Source organism: Hibiscus syriacus, unplaced genomic scaffold, assembly GCF_006381635.1.
Source record: "Hibiscus syriacus cultivar Baekdansim isolate YM2019G1 unplaced genomic scaffold, ASM638163v2 tig00110303_pilon, whole genome shotgun sequence".
In the NCBI taxonomy this organism is placed as follows: domain Eukaryota; kingdom Viridiplantae; phylum Streptophyta; class Magnoliopsida; order Malvales; family Malvaceae; genus Hibiscus; species Hibiscus syriacus.
The window spans coordinates 2316181-2331390 of NW_024062672.1; the positions used below are offsets into that span (position 1 = coordinate 2316181).

Below are 15210 nucleotides of genomic sequence, written 5' to 3' on the forward strand. Positions count from 1 at the left end.
ACAAAAGCTCAGAAGAATGAGGCCAGAAATGCTGTTAAAAATTAAAGAGGAAGTGATGAAACAGATTGATGCAGGGTTTCTTTAGGCAGCAAAATATCCGGAATGGGTCGCTAACATAGTCCCCGTGCCAAAGAAAAATGGAAAAGTTCGCATGTGTGTGGATTATAGAGATCTCAACAGAGCAAGCCCAAAAGACAATTTTCCGTTGCCTCATATAGATACTCTAGTGGATAACATTGCTGGGCATTCGTGGTTTTCTTTTATGGATGGCTTCTCTGGCTATAACCAAATCAAAATGAACACTGAAGACATGGAAAAAACCACATTTGTGACTATGTGGGGCACATTTTGCTATAAAGTGATGCCATTTGGTTTGAAAAATGCTGGGGCAACTTACCAAAGAGCTATGGTGACTCTTTTCCACGATATGATGCACAAAGAGATTGAAGTGTACGTAGATGACATGATTGCCAAATCCAAGACTGAAGAAGAACACATTCAAAACTTGAAGAAACTTTTCCAAAGATTGAGAAAATATCAATTGAAACTCAATCCAACTAAATGTACCTTCGGGGTAATGTCAGGGAAACTCTTAGGCTTCGTGGTTAGTCAAAGAGGAATTGAGATCGATCCGGACAAAGTAAAGGCCATTCAAGATCTTCCACCACCTCGTACACAAAAAGAAGTTCGAGGTTTTCTGGGAAGGTTAAATTATATATCTCGATTCATTTCGCAATTAACTGAGAAATGCGACCCAGTTTTCAAGTTGCTTCGAAAGAACAACCCCGAAGTTTGGAATGACGAGTGCCAAAATACTTTAGAGATAATCAAGAAATATTTGTCCAATGCTCCAATTCTGGTATCACCAGTCCCTGGTAAACCATTAATCCTTTACCTAACGGTCTTTGAGAATTCGATGGGGTGTGTGTTAGGGCAGCACGATGAATCTGGAAGGAAAGAGAGAGCCATCTATTATTTGAGCAAAAAGTTCACAGATTATGAGATCCGATATCCGCCAATTCAAAAGTTATGTTGTGCTTTGGTATGGGCTACCAGAAGGCTCAGGCAATACATGTTGTACCATACTACCTGGTTGATATCCAAACTTGACCCATTGAAATATTTGATGGAATCACCGGCTCTAGCTGGTAGATTGGCTAGGTGGCAGATGTTGTTATCAGAATTTGACATTGTGTATGTAAACAAAAAAGCGGTCAAAGGGAGTGTCATAGCAGATTTTCTTGCAAGTCGTGCCTCGGATGATTATGAGTCCTTAAACTTTAATTTTCCTGACGAAGATCTGATGTGCGTCACAATCGAGGATGAAACAGTTTCAAATGATAAGTCTTGGAGGTTATATTTTGATGGGGCATCCAATGCTTTAGGACGAGGAATTGGAGCTGTACTAATTTCCCCGGAAGATGTATACTATCCTTTTACAAGCATATTGGAGTTCTTGTGCACCAATAATATGTCAGAATATGAGGCTTGTGCCATGGGGTTAAGAGCGGCCATGGAAAGGAAAATTAAAGAGCTCAAAGTATATGGAGATTCCTCACTGGTGGTGTACCAATTGCGTGTAGAATGGGAAACAAGAGATCCGAAGTTAGTGGAATACAAAAGATTGATCCTTGAATTGGTAAAAGAATTTGAAGATGTCACTTTCAATTATCTCCCTAGAGAAGATAATCAAATGGCAGATGCTTTGGCCACACTGGCTGCAATATTTCAAGCAAATAGAAAAACTGACATGACACCAATTAAAATGCAAATATATAAAACCCCGGCACACTGTTATATCCTAGAAGAAGAGGTAGATGGTCGTCCATGGTATTATGACATCTTGCAATACATCAAGCATCAAACTTACCCACAACAGGCGTCTGAGATTGATAAAAAGACAATAAGGAGAATGGCTGTTGGATATATCTTGGATGGGGAAGTTTTGTACAGAAAGGGTAGTGATCAAGTTTTGATGAGATGCGTGGATGCCCGAGAAGCAAGAAGTATACTTGAAGAGGTGCATGAAGGGATATGTGGAACACATGCAAATGGGCTTTCTATGGCCAAGAAGATCATGAGATACGGATACTATTGGGCCACTATGCATTCAGACTGTGTTGATTACGCAAGAAGATGTCACAAATGTCAAATCTATGGAGATAAGATCCATACACCTCCGTCACCTTTGCACGTGATGACTGCACCATGGCCGTTTTCTATGTGGGGTATGGATGTCATTGGGGCAATTACACCAAAGGCTTCGAATGGACATCGCTTCATACTTGTGGCAATTGATTACTTCACTAAGTGGGTTGAGGCCGTCTCATATGCCAATATCACGAGATCTACAGTTTTCAAATTCATAAAGAAAGAGATAATTTGTCGGTATGGGCTGCCAGAAAGAATCATCACAGATAACGCCACCAATCTGAATAACACAATGATGGTAGAACTTTGTGCTCAGTTCAAGATAAAACATTCTAATTCAGTGACTTACCGTCCAAAGATGAATGGAGTAGTGGAAGCAGCAAATAAAAATATTAAGAGGATCATTACAAAGACCACTGATACTTATAGAGATTGGCACGACAAATTACCCTTTGCTTTGTATGCATATCGAACTACAGTGCGAACTTCGATAGGGACAACACCTTTCTCTTTAGTCTATGGGGTGGAGGCAGTCTTGCCAGTGGAAGTGGAAATCCCATCACTTCGAATTTTGAAAGAGGTGAAGTTGGATGAAGCTGAATGGGTTCAGGCTCGGTTTGACCAGTTGAATCTCTTTGAAGAAAAGAGATTAAAAGCTATTTGCCACGGTCAGATGTATCAGAAACGGATGATGAGAGCTCATGATAAGAAGATTCATCCAAGAGAATTTCGAGAGGGTGATCTGGTGCTAAAAAAGATCCTGCCAATTCATAAAGATTTCCGAGGGAAATGGATGCCTAATTGGGAAGGTCCATATGTTGTCAATAAGGCCTTTTCTGGGGGAGCGTTGATTTTGGCAGAGATGGATGGAAAAAAACTGAGAAATCCGGTAAACTCAGATTCTGTCAAGAAGTACTATGCTTGAAAAAAAATGAATGGAAAAATGAAAAAGTGAAAAAGAAAAAAATAAGAAAAAAAATGAAAAAAATGAAAAAAGGAAAAGGAAAAAAGAAAAAGGAGGGTTCGAGATGAAAATCCACAAAGGACATCTTGAAACCAAAGGAAGGCTTTGAGTTGAAAACCTGAAAATGCGGCTCAAAGGTATTTTGAGATTAGACATCAGGCAGATAAACCCTCTCGACAGTCTGATATTTTGAGAGAAGCTTCACGTCTACAGACATTCTGGCAACCCTTGAAGTCCTCCAGACAGAAGCTCAATTCAATGCTCCGAGTTATATCAAGTGGATTGGTTCAGGAATACTCGTGCTAGTGACTTATAGGGACATCTGACTTGTAGTTCTAAATTTCCACTATTTATATGATTGCCATCACTTTGTAAAATCAATTCCTTGTCAGTAAATTCGAAGTTTGTTATTTCAAGCCCAATTCTATTCGTTCTGTACATACACATAAACATCTTGTAAGTAGATTGACATGGCACTAAAAAGAAAATAAAAGATTTCTTGGTATTACTTTGAACTAATATTTCCACTACATAGAGTCTAAAATAAGTCAGGACCCTATTACTCGTGTATATAGTCGAAGAGTGTAGGGTAAAACATGGCCAAGGAAAATGCAAGTGAGCTGAAATCTCGAAAAGCACATTGAAAACAATGATATTTTGGTGTGTGCTAAGACTGAATCTTGTCAATAAATTATTTACCTGACAGAGATGAGCAGTTCAAATGGAAGCGAAAAAGGATTTGTATGGGAACGAGAAAAATGAGAACTTGTATAAAGTAGCCCAAGCAAAGTGTGGAACGCAAATGAAGGATCACATGACGCATTTGAATTGAATATTTGCATGACAACAGAGCTCACCATATTAAAACAACATCATGCATACATCAGTAGGCATCTATAAATAGGAGCATACTCACACATTCATGTTCATTGAAATGCTTTGACAGAAATGCAGGGATATTAACAACAACTCAAATCCACTGCAGAAGGAGGTGAACCAACATTTCCAGAAGAGTTCATAATGAGAAGAACTCGTCCTAAAGGAGAAGGTTCGTAATGAGAAGAGCATGTTCCTTTCAAATCCACCACAGAAGGAGGTGACCCAACATTTCCAGAAGAGTTCATAATGAGAAGAACTCATCCTAAAGGAGAAGGTTCGTAATGAGAAGAGCCTGTTCCTTTCAAATTCACCCAGAAGGAGGTGAACCGACATTTCCAGAAGAGTTCATAATGAGAAGAACTCGTCCTAAAGGAGAAGGTTTGTAATGAGAAGAACTTGTTCCTTTCAAATTCACACCAGAAGGAGGTGAATCAACATTTCCAGAAGAGTTCATAATGAGAAGAACTCATCCAAAAAAAAGAGAAGAAGTTCATAATGAGAAGAACTTGTTCAACCTTAGCTCGATTCATCGCATATGGAGTTGAATCAACAACACCTCACTTGAGGGATCAACACTTCAAATGGAGAGTTCATAATGAGAAGAACTCATCCGATAAAGGGAGAAGAAGTTCATAATGAGAAGAGCTTGTTCGACCTATCACTTGATTCATTATATTTTGAATCAGTGACGCCTCGCTTGAGGGAATGACATTTCATATGGAGAGTTCATAATGAGAAGAACTCATCTGACAGAGGGAGAAGAAGTTCATAATGAGAAGAGCTTGTTCGACCTATTGCTCGATTCACAACACTTCGAATCAACAATACCTCGCTTGAAGGATCAACATTTTCAGTGGAGAGTTCATAATGAGAAGAACTTATCCGATGAGAGGAAAGAAGTTCGTAATGAGAAGAACTTGTTCAACCTTAACTTGTTTCCATCGCATATGGAGTTGGAACAACACCAACATTTTGTTCATCACAGAATGAGGTGGATCAACATTTTCATTTCACTTAAATCCATCACATAAGGATTTGGATCAACATCACCTTGAGTCAACCATCGAAGAAGATAGTTGGATTGACGTCCCCAGCGAAGAGTTCATAATGAGAAGAACTCACCCGATAAGAAGAACTTGGAGCTCGAGTGTTTGACGGTCCGATCAGAAGAAAAATTGGTGCTTTATGTCTTTGCTCTATTCCTGTTCCACAGCAACGAGCAAAGAGGGGCAGCTGTACGCATCAATATTTTACCAAACTTACAGTAGGCTATGCCCTGCTACTGCCTCACCCCTACCACCAAACAGCAGCCTCATGCCTTCAACCGTCACCGCCATTTTTCAAGCCTCCTGCAGAGATATCAACAAACCCCGGAATATCCGGAGCATTAAAAACACTTCATTATTAACACAGTGGATCCACAATATAGCTAGGATTATTTTTATCGTTTTTAGCTATGTAAAATTGGTTATAAGAACCAAAAGCATGTAACAAGAGGGGGGATCTGGCTCTCGGTTATTCAGACCGAAAAATAGAAAAAAAAATATATCAAGGGTCTTCTTCCTCTCGGTTTTTTTTCAAGCAGAAATACAAGAGCCCTTTTGAAGGTAGTTTTTTTTTCCTAATCGTTTTCTCTTTGTTGTTTAAAAGATAATAGAAACAAAACAAAACAAAAAATAAATTAGAAGTAGAAGAGTAAGAGCAAGAGTACCTTGAGTTTGTGGTGCTCCTCTGTGAATAGGGTCGTAGGGGAGGTGATAGGAGTCGGGTTAGTCAAGTTCGGGCATCGGCGCCGCCGTATATGGTGGTGGTTTTTTAGTTTCGGACCTCTCGACCAAATGATGGACGAAGAGGCTCGGATGGGTTTTCATCGGGGTTTATGGGCATTGGGTTTCGACGAGGCGATGGGTTTCGACGAGAGAAGGACCACCCATGTAGGGTGGCCGGGATGGTGGGCGTTTTGTTTCTTTGGTGAGTAGCCACCATGAGTTGAAGGAGAAGAGGAAAGGGAAATGAAAGTGGGGGAAGAAAACCATCGTGCAAATATTATTCTGGAAAGGGGAGATGTTTTTATTTTTAGTTTTTGGGGTAAATCATGCTTTAAGTCCCCAATTTTAGTGTGTTTCATGCTTAGTTATTAGTTTCAGGTTTAATCGTGTCACAGGTCCTCCTAGTTTTAGATTTTTTTGCAATTTAGTCACCATTTCCTTTTATTTTCTAAGATTTACGAATTAGATGCATGGTTTTGTATTATTTTAATTTAGTCCTCTGTTGTATGTTTTTTTTTCGAAATTTGGTGCTGATATTTATGATATTCCATTTTAATCCTATAGTTATGGTTTTATTATGATTATAGTGCTTCTGTTTTGGTTATGTTCTTGTTTCATGCCATGATTTTTGTTTATTAATGTTTAATATCCTAAGGTTATTATATATATTTTTTTGTCACCATATAGTAAGTAGATTCATATGTATATTATTTATTTTACCATTAAAGTATGTTTTATGTTTTATATATTTATTTTGTTTGTATTATTATATATTACTTTGTATATAATATTATAGCATGATAGAAAAATTTTATTTTATATTTTTATTATATTTTAGAATAAATATCATGTGTTATGTTTAATAATATTTAGAAAATATGTATATATTTATAAAGTAATATAAAGTTAAAAATAAATTTAAAATGGTTCTTTTAATACACGTGTTTATATTTTTTCTCTAAGTGCTTCAATGTATCATATTTTATTTTGTTTAAAAGTCTCATTAGCATAACTTAACCGATTACATAATTGGATTAAGGGTAGTATTTATGTGTATTAAAATATTAAGAAGGGACAGTCTTAAAACAACTATATGTCCTTTTTTCGATATTTTAAAATAAATAAATATCCCACTAGAAAAAGCTAAAAAATTGATTGTACTTAAAATTAATTAGTTTTGAGGGGAAAAGGAAATATTCATTATTTTAAACTTATCAAGACAATTTGCTAATTTTATTAGAGATTAAGTCTCGGTGTTTTTAAATTATTGAGTATCCCTTATCTTTTCTAATAATATTCGGATTAATAAATTAAATTTCTTTCTTTGGTAGAATAATTTTTTTTATATGGAATCCTTAGGAAAAATTATTATATTCTTTTTATTTCAGTTGGGAAGAGAAATATTCGTCCTAAAGTATTTTAGGGAGTATTTTCTCTTCAATTGGAAATAAGAGAATATTTATATTTTTCCTTAGAATTTTTGTTCTATAATATTTGTATGGTTGAATTAGGAATAATGGAATCGCGATCTAAATATATATTCGAATTCTTAGATTTCTACTATTTAGAGACAATATATAATCGATGGGTATCAATTTTGGGCGTTGTGGGGGTGCTAATCCTTCCCCACACGTAATCGACCCCCGAACTTTTTTTTTATTAAAAGTGAATTTCTGGTTATACGTGGATCGATGCATCTTTTAAAATGAGGTTTTTTTCTTAAAAAAAAACTCTTTTAAAAGAAGATTTTTGGGTATTCGGCCTACCTAACCCAAAAGGTCGATGGCGACTCCGAAACATTTCTTTTACAAAATCGGGTTTTCACGAAATGAGTCGAGACTCGTCGTATCGCCGGAAATCGGTTACGACAGAATGTCATTTTCAATAATATATTAAATAATATTATATTCTAATAGTTTGCGGTAGACTAAAAAACGGTTAAAATAAGGCGTTATCGGTTTTGTTATTGTGTTAAATAATAAAACCGGTAAAAATTACCAGAAACATTATTAAGCGCTATTGATTTTGTTATTATTGGGTGTTTTTACCGGATTTTCGAAAAAAAAATACCGGAAACATTATTAGGCTTAAAAAATGACCGGATTAACATAATATTTTAGGTAATTACCAGAAAAAATTTAGATACTTTTTACCGATTTTATTATTTAAACAATAATAAAATCGATAACACCTTATTTTAACCGTTTTTAAGTTTACCACACTGTAGAACTTCACTCGTTTCTAGTTATTCAATTTACTTGGATCTCAAAGAAACCAAGACTATGAGTCCAAGTACAACCCTGGTAAATCGGAGAAAGGGTTGAGCGAATTAGGAAGAAATGAAAATATATTTAGTTTTTTACCGAGACTAATTATTATCGAATAACTAATTTTAAATGTGAATACAAACATAAAATTTTATATTAGAAAATAAATTTTAAATTTTTTAAAAAGATTATATTTATAAAATTTTAAAAGAATAAAATTAAATTTATAAAAAAATATAAAAAAATAAAGATATTTAGTAATTTTAAATTTTAAAAAGAGGATTCGTCTTAATCAATGGGTACTTAAATGCAAACTCCAAGCTTTGTCTAGATCGTGTGAGGTGAACCGATGGGTTAAAAGGTCCCTTCGACTCACTGTTAAGGGCAACTCCAACCTTTGTCTAGATTGTCTTAGGTCGTTCCATAAAAGTATGAACATGCTTACCTGTCACTTGGCTGTTGCCTTCAGCAAGAAACATCAATCATTGCCATCCCATGAGTTTAATAATGACGAATATAACTTGCCTTCAGCAGGTAAATAAATCTTTAACATTCTTTTCTAAAACAGGCAAATAGTAATTATTCTTAAAATCTTAGGGTTTCATTTTCATTCGTGAAGGAGACGACAATTCAGTCAAATAGTATTCTTCTTCTTCTTCCATCTGGAGAGTCATGTGGACAAACAGTTTATACACCGGTTGCTTTTGTCATCCCTGATGAGTCCCCTGCCGCAGCTATTCTGTAGGAGTGGCTGCATGCTCCATCTGTATCGAGAAGCCAATATCTCTTAGGAGGCTTGGACCATTTAACCCAACGTGAATCTCTGATAACGCCTAATTTCTCAATTTCTTTAGCTTTTTGTATAATTTTCACCCACTACAGCAAAAATAGTTTTTAGCGGCGGATGTACCGGCGTTTTTACTGCAAACGCCGGTAATTGTTTACATATAGCGGCGTTTTGAACAAACGCCGCAAAATATTATACTTTAGTGGCGTTTGTATAAAAACGCCGCTAAAGAATCGTAATGTAGTGGCATTTTTATACAAACGCCGCTATAAACTAGTATTTTAGTGGCGTTTTTATACAAACGCTGCTATAGACACGTACTTTTGTGGCATTTTAATACCAAACGACGCTATAGACTCATACTTTAGTGGCATTTTTACACAAACGCCGCTATAGACAAGTACTTTTGTGGCGTTTTAATACCAAATACCGCTATAGATTCGTACTTTAGTGGCGTTTTTACACAAACGCCGCTATAGACACGTACTTTTGTGGCGTTTTAATAACAAACGCCGCTATAGACTCGTACTTTAGTGGCGTTTTAATACCAAACACCGCAATTGTCATATAACCTAGTGGCGTTTACGTAAAAAAATGTTGCTACTGAAAACTACTTTAACATATCGAAACAAAACCCTAATTTCATAGATTCAGTCTGGGCATCGAAATATATCTCCCCTCCCTTTTATCTCTTCGCATCCACTATCATCCTTTGATCCTTCGACCTCCATTGTTCGATCCATCTTCCCCTTACATTCAACCCAGATATCTCCATTCTTTTCATTCCCCTCTTTCATTGCTTTTAGACATCTCTCTCTTCCATTTCTCTCTGCAGGCACAAGGCGCAACAATGGCTTCCAAATTTCTGCAGCTCTATGGTAAAATTCGGCTTTTAAATTCCTTCAGAAACCGTTTATTTCGTATTTCTTGAGTTTATTTACTTCTGGTTTTGATAGTCTACGATTATAATATCAGCAACAGTGATGTGAGTTTTGAGTTTAAAATAATAATAATAATTATGGCATGATTATAATATGATTAGGAATGCATTACAACTTTACCAATGTAGAAATGTTTTAGTTTCATTTGATTGTACTAGGACTAGTAGGACAAGTGTAGAATGTTTTGTTCAATCATTTGATTGTTAATAGAAATCCAAGTGGGTGTCAGAAACTAGTTCTAGTTTAAATTTATTGTAGACACATGTCCTTGTACTGATGGTCCAAGTTAAAATCTCTTGGATTAATGGGTTATTTTCTAATACTCTTAGGTTCGGTGGTTGGGAGATGATTGGTTTCTTTACTTGAAGTAAGGTTTCGAATAGATGAGAATATAAGCTTCATCTTAAATATCCTTTTAATTTTTGCTTCTAATCTTGTTTATTTGCTTCAATTTTTGATTTTATTTCCATATTTGAGTTCTTTCTCAGATATTTTATCTTGTTAACCATCAAGCCTTTTTTTGCAGGTCTCTCTGGATCTTGTGAAAAGTTTATATGCAAAGTTTATTGATTGGGATTCTGAGATGATAGATTATGAGACTGGTATTCCTTCACATGCAACGAAGTAAGTATTTTTTCCAAGAAATCAATTAGTTGGAGTGCCCTTCTTAGTATACAAAGCTGGTAGCTAAGTTGATGTCACTCAAACTGAACATTATCTGTTCAAATGTTTGAGTCTTGTATGACTTGGCACACTTAACTCTCCTTTTGTTTATCTTTCTCCCTTTTGTTTTTACTTTTCACAACTCTTACCTCTCTCTTTTTTTCCTTACTATATTATTAAGTTTATTTTTACAACTAAAACTTTGTTATATAGGAGTTGTTTTTGAAAAGAATTATATGCAATTATTTAGCTACATGGTTGGATTCTGCCATAGATTTTAGTGAATGTATATATTTGATAAAATTGGTTTGTTTTTATGTGGCAGCACAGCAATAAGTGAGGACCTTGGACAAGTTGAGTACATAATGACTGACAAAACTGGAACACTAACTGAAAATAGAATGATCTTTAGAAGATGCTGCATTAATGGCGTTTTCTATGGAAATGAGAGTGGTGATGCGCTGAAAGGTTCGTTATCTATTTTTCACCTTCTTGCTCATTACCTAATCTTTTCTCATTGAATCCATTTTTAGGTTCATATTCTCATTGAATCCATTTTTTAGGTTTTCATTTCTGTTGAATGAAATTGTCTTGCTTGAAATAATCAGGGACAATTTGACTTTTTATATCTTGCAAATGAAAGCTGATATTTTATAATTGAGGGGGGTCCAAAATTGGGAATGGAGTTTAATAAGTTATTTTGCCCGTGGGCCGTAAATTCTATGTTTAAGATGAGAATACAAATTTCATCTTTAACATCCTTATTTTGCTTCAAGTTCATAGCTCTTGTAAATTCTGATTTATCATTTCAAATAGTCTTTAATAAGTTAATTTTTATGGTTTTAGTTTTTATTCTTGGAAATAACATAATGACTTGAAGCAAATTGCATGCTTTTAGATAAATGAGCTCAGTATTCTTAATATTTTATGATTCTTATTTTGCTAGAAATAGTTTGAAATTCATTCGGAGGATCTTTAAATCAGTTAGAGTTTCTTTTGGTTTCCAAATATTGAAGACATTTTCATGTAAACTATGATTATGACTGATTTTGCCACGGGTGCACAGATGATAAGCTGCTTAATGCTGTTGCTGGTAGCTCTCTTGACGTTATTCAATTTGTCACAGTTATGGCTATATGTAATATTGTTATTCCTATAAAGAGGTGATTCTATCTTCTATCTTGGTAGAATCTTTTAGCTGCAATTTAGAGATAGATCATAACAGTGTCATAACTTTGTTCTTAATTTCAAAAATTCTGTTGCATACATTTGCTAATACATATCATCCTGACCTGTTTTTATCATCTGTAGCAAAATCGGAGCCATCTTGTACAAGGCACAATCTCATGATGAAGATGCTCTTGTTAATGCTGCTGCTCAATTGCATATGGTTTATGCCAATAAGAATGCAAATATTCTAGGTAAAAATCCGTCCCTTTTTTATGTAAAGAAGTTGATCGCTAGGATGATTATTTATGGTTTCCTGTATTAAATACCGTACAGAGATCAGGTTCAATGGTTCAATAATTAAGTATGAACTATTGGAAATTTTGGAGTTCACTTCTGATAGGAAAAGAATGTCAGTGGTTGTTAAAGATTGCCAGAACGGAAAAATTTTACTTTTGTCAAAAGGTGCAGATGAAGCAATTCTCCCTTATGCTTATGATGGTAATGTTTTTTTTTTCAATCTTTTGCTCATCATGTTATTATTTTTAACTTCAATCTATTTGTTTGATGGTTGATTTCATTGGCAGTTAGATTCTTGTTTGTCTGCATGATTTAATTTTTTGATGATTGTTGCACCTATGTGCACGGATCGCCTTTTTTCTTTGAGGAATATCTTTGGCTTACTGGCATAAATAACTGTTGCTATCCTGCCTTGAACAATGACCATGTGCATCGATTCGAGGATGGGGTGTTGGAGGTTTGGATCTTGTAGTTAAGTCCATGTTAACCTATATATTTGTTTCAACTTCAAGTCTCATTCTTGTCATTTCATTTTCATGAACTTATATTTTTTAGGTTTGGAATTTCTTTAATATCCTTTTTGGGACCTCATTCTAATCAGAGAAGTACTTACTAAATTTTAGAAGCTAAAAAGGTTTCTTATGGTGGCTTCTGTTGTTTCTGTCTTTATCACAGGTTATCTCCATTATGGGTCTTGATGCTGTTGGGCTATTACTTTATACATTTATGGGACTTTGACTGTTTTCCTAGTTGATTTCCCCCGCTTTTGTATATAATTCTGGATCATGCATCAAGAATCATAAACTTGCCTTACCCCTCATCATGCTGGCTTGCTAATATATTTATATTTTTTAATGATTGGAAAGTTTTTGTGGGGCTTGTAATGTATTGAGATTCACCGATATAAGTTCTTGTTATTGCATGTTAGAAAAGGTAATTTTTAAAAGGACAATAGATATTAGTGACTGAATCGGTTGGTTTTCTATATGATATAATCATTACCTTTCCAGGGCAACAAACAAGAACATTTATTGAAGTGGTAGAACAATATGCTCAATTGGGGCTACGTACTTTATGCTTAGCTTGGCGTGAATTGAAAGAAGATGAGTATCAAGAGTGGTCTTTGATGTTCAAAGAGGCTAGTAGCACATTAGTTGACAGGGAGGTGAAGTACTATCTAATGATCTTTTTGTGTTCTCCATTTGTTTATGTTTTACCTTATTGCACACTTTTGGTCAAGTTTGGTGATGAGTGACTCAGTTCCTCTTATCAACACATTCTGCAGTGGAGGATTGCTGAGGTTTGCCAAAGATTAGAACATGAGTTTGAGGTTCTTGGAGTCACTGCAATAGAAGACTGTCTACAGGTAAAGTTGAGCTATTAAATCCAACTTGCATATAAAACCTTTTTCATTTATATTTAAGTCAAATATACATTATATCCATGGAATGTATTTTGGATGTTAACATTTGTCCCTTTATTTTATTTTTAATTGTTTTAGGATGGTGTACCTGAAACAATTGAAACACTCAGGAAAGCAGGAATAAATTTTTGGATGCTGACCGGAGACAAGCAGAATACTGCCATACAGATCGCCCTTTCTTGCAATTTTATTTCCCCTGGTAGGTTAACCATTTACATAAATTTCAATTCATTGTGTGAATTACATGTTCGGCTGTTTATGTTGTTTCAAATATCTAGGTCAATTGGAAGGACTAGTTTTCATGGTTCCTAAATGTTTGAAACTATGCTACTTGTATGATTTGTTGCTTGGATTGAACAAATACATTTATTCAAGTTCTCATTTCTTGCATCTCTCCACATGCCTGCAAATACTTCGTGTTGTTGACTGCTGGGACTGACCATGCAGAAATGTGTTGTTAACTTTTTAACGTAAGATATAATGGATTTTCATATAAACTGATGATTTATTTGGATATGAAACTAGAGATCGGGTTTGCATTGCCATGGATGGGGCCTTTTCAAGTGGCATGCCAATTGGAGTAAGACCTCATGAAGCAAAATATCTGTGCAAGAAATGACAGGACGATACTAGCTCTGCATCATTGTTTTCCCATATAAACTGGATTTATCTCTTTGAATTTAAGCGCCTCATTGTGACGAAGAGTTTTGAAGAATGTGTAAGATTAGAAACAAAATATCTTAGATATTATTGTTTATTATAGTTAATAATGTTGAACTACATTATATTTTACGTTAATGTAAACTTTGATTTATTATTATGGATTTCATTTTTCTTGTTATGGATTTTAAGTTTGTTGTTATCGATGTCAAGTTTATTGGAAAATGCTACAGGTTAAATTTGGGTAATAAAAGAGTAGAAAACAACATTTGACAAATTAGTTTTAATTTGCAAAATCAATTTCTTTTAGCTATAGAGAGGTAATTAGCGGCGTTTGTATCTTAAAACGCCGCTATATACCAGATCTTTTGCGGTGTTTGTGGGAAAAACGCCGCTAAATATCAAGACCTATTGCGTCATTTGTGGACAAAACGCCGCTAAATATCAACACCTATTGCGGCGTTTGTGGAAAAAACGCCGCTAAATCTCAACACATATTGCGGCGTTTGTTGGAAAAACGCCGCTAAATATCAATACATATTGCAGCGTTTGTTGGAAAAAACCACCAAATATCAACACCTATTGCGGCGTTTGTTGGACAAACGCCGCTATATATCGTTACCTATTGCGGCGTTTTTTGTTACCAAACGCCGCGAACTTTAGCGACGCTATTTACAACGGTGCTTTTTGCGGCGTTTGTTATAGCGCCGCATGTGTTTGTTGCGGCGCTTAAAAACGCCGCTATAGGTATAAAAAACACCGCAAATGTACAGTTTTATTGTAGTGACCATATGTAAATTATGTACGATATGATTTTGGTTTATTGACGCTTATACATGAAATTTCTTTTATTGTATTCTATTTTAAATCTAATTAAATATTTAATAGTTAATTTAAATTATGCGATATTACCATATATAATATTTATATTTATACTTTTTAACTCTTTAAAAAACTTACCATTATGCATTTATTCATTCCTACATAATTTATAAATATATTTTAATCCTTCCGAGTTTAAAAGAAACAAATTATTTTATATATATATAAAATTATTAATGACTTTAATGGTAAAAGAGAGTGTTGTCCCCTTCAAAATATCAAATTTGAACAACTAATTTTGCATGTTGTATATGTATTATCAAGAGTATACGTGAACATTCAATCGAGTCGAGTAAAAAAATTCAAGTTATTCGAGTTGACGAGTCATATCTTATGACTAAAACTTAACTTGAAAAT

At 34.8% G+C, this 15210-nt stretch overlaps 1 protein-coding gene across 1 annotated transcript; it reads left to right on the top strand.

Annotated features, from left to right (window-relative positions):
- The first annotated feature begins 1303 nt into the window (after window positions 1-1303).
- Window positions 1304-13750, top strand: LOC120116885 (phospholipid-transporting ATPase 2-like). The gene is made up of 12 exons (XM_039137273.1): window positions 1304-1639; window positions 8650-8771; window positions 9624-9695; window positions 10272-10382; window positions 10747-10889; window positions 11488-11584; window positions 11733-11842; window positions 11925-12089; window positions 12899-13053; window positions 13174-13254; window positions 13390-13510; window positions 13590-13750. Exons 1-12 carry the CDS (start codon window positions 1304-1306, stop codon window positions 13748-13750), a joined length of 1674 nt encoding a protein of 557 aa, XP_038993204.1.
- Window positions 13751-15210: the final 1460 nt, after the last annotated feature.

Bases quoted from the DNA above. Each gene is read 5' to 3' on its own strand.
- LOC120116885 (XM_039137273.1), top strand. From the start codon at position 1,304: ATGTGCGTCACAATCGAGGATGAAACAGTTTCAAATGATAAGTCTTGG. The intron at 1,640-8,649 runs GTAAAAGAATTT...TCATTCGTGAAG, and splicing joins AAAGATTGATCCTTGAATTG to GAGACGACAATTCAGTCAAA. The intron at 13,511-13,589 runs GTAGGTTAACCA...TCAAATATCTAG, and splicing joins TTGCAATTTTATTTCCCCTG to GTCAATTGGAAGGACTAGTT.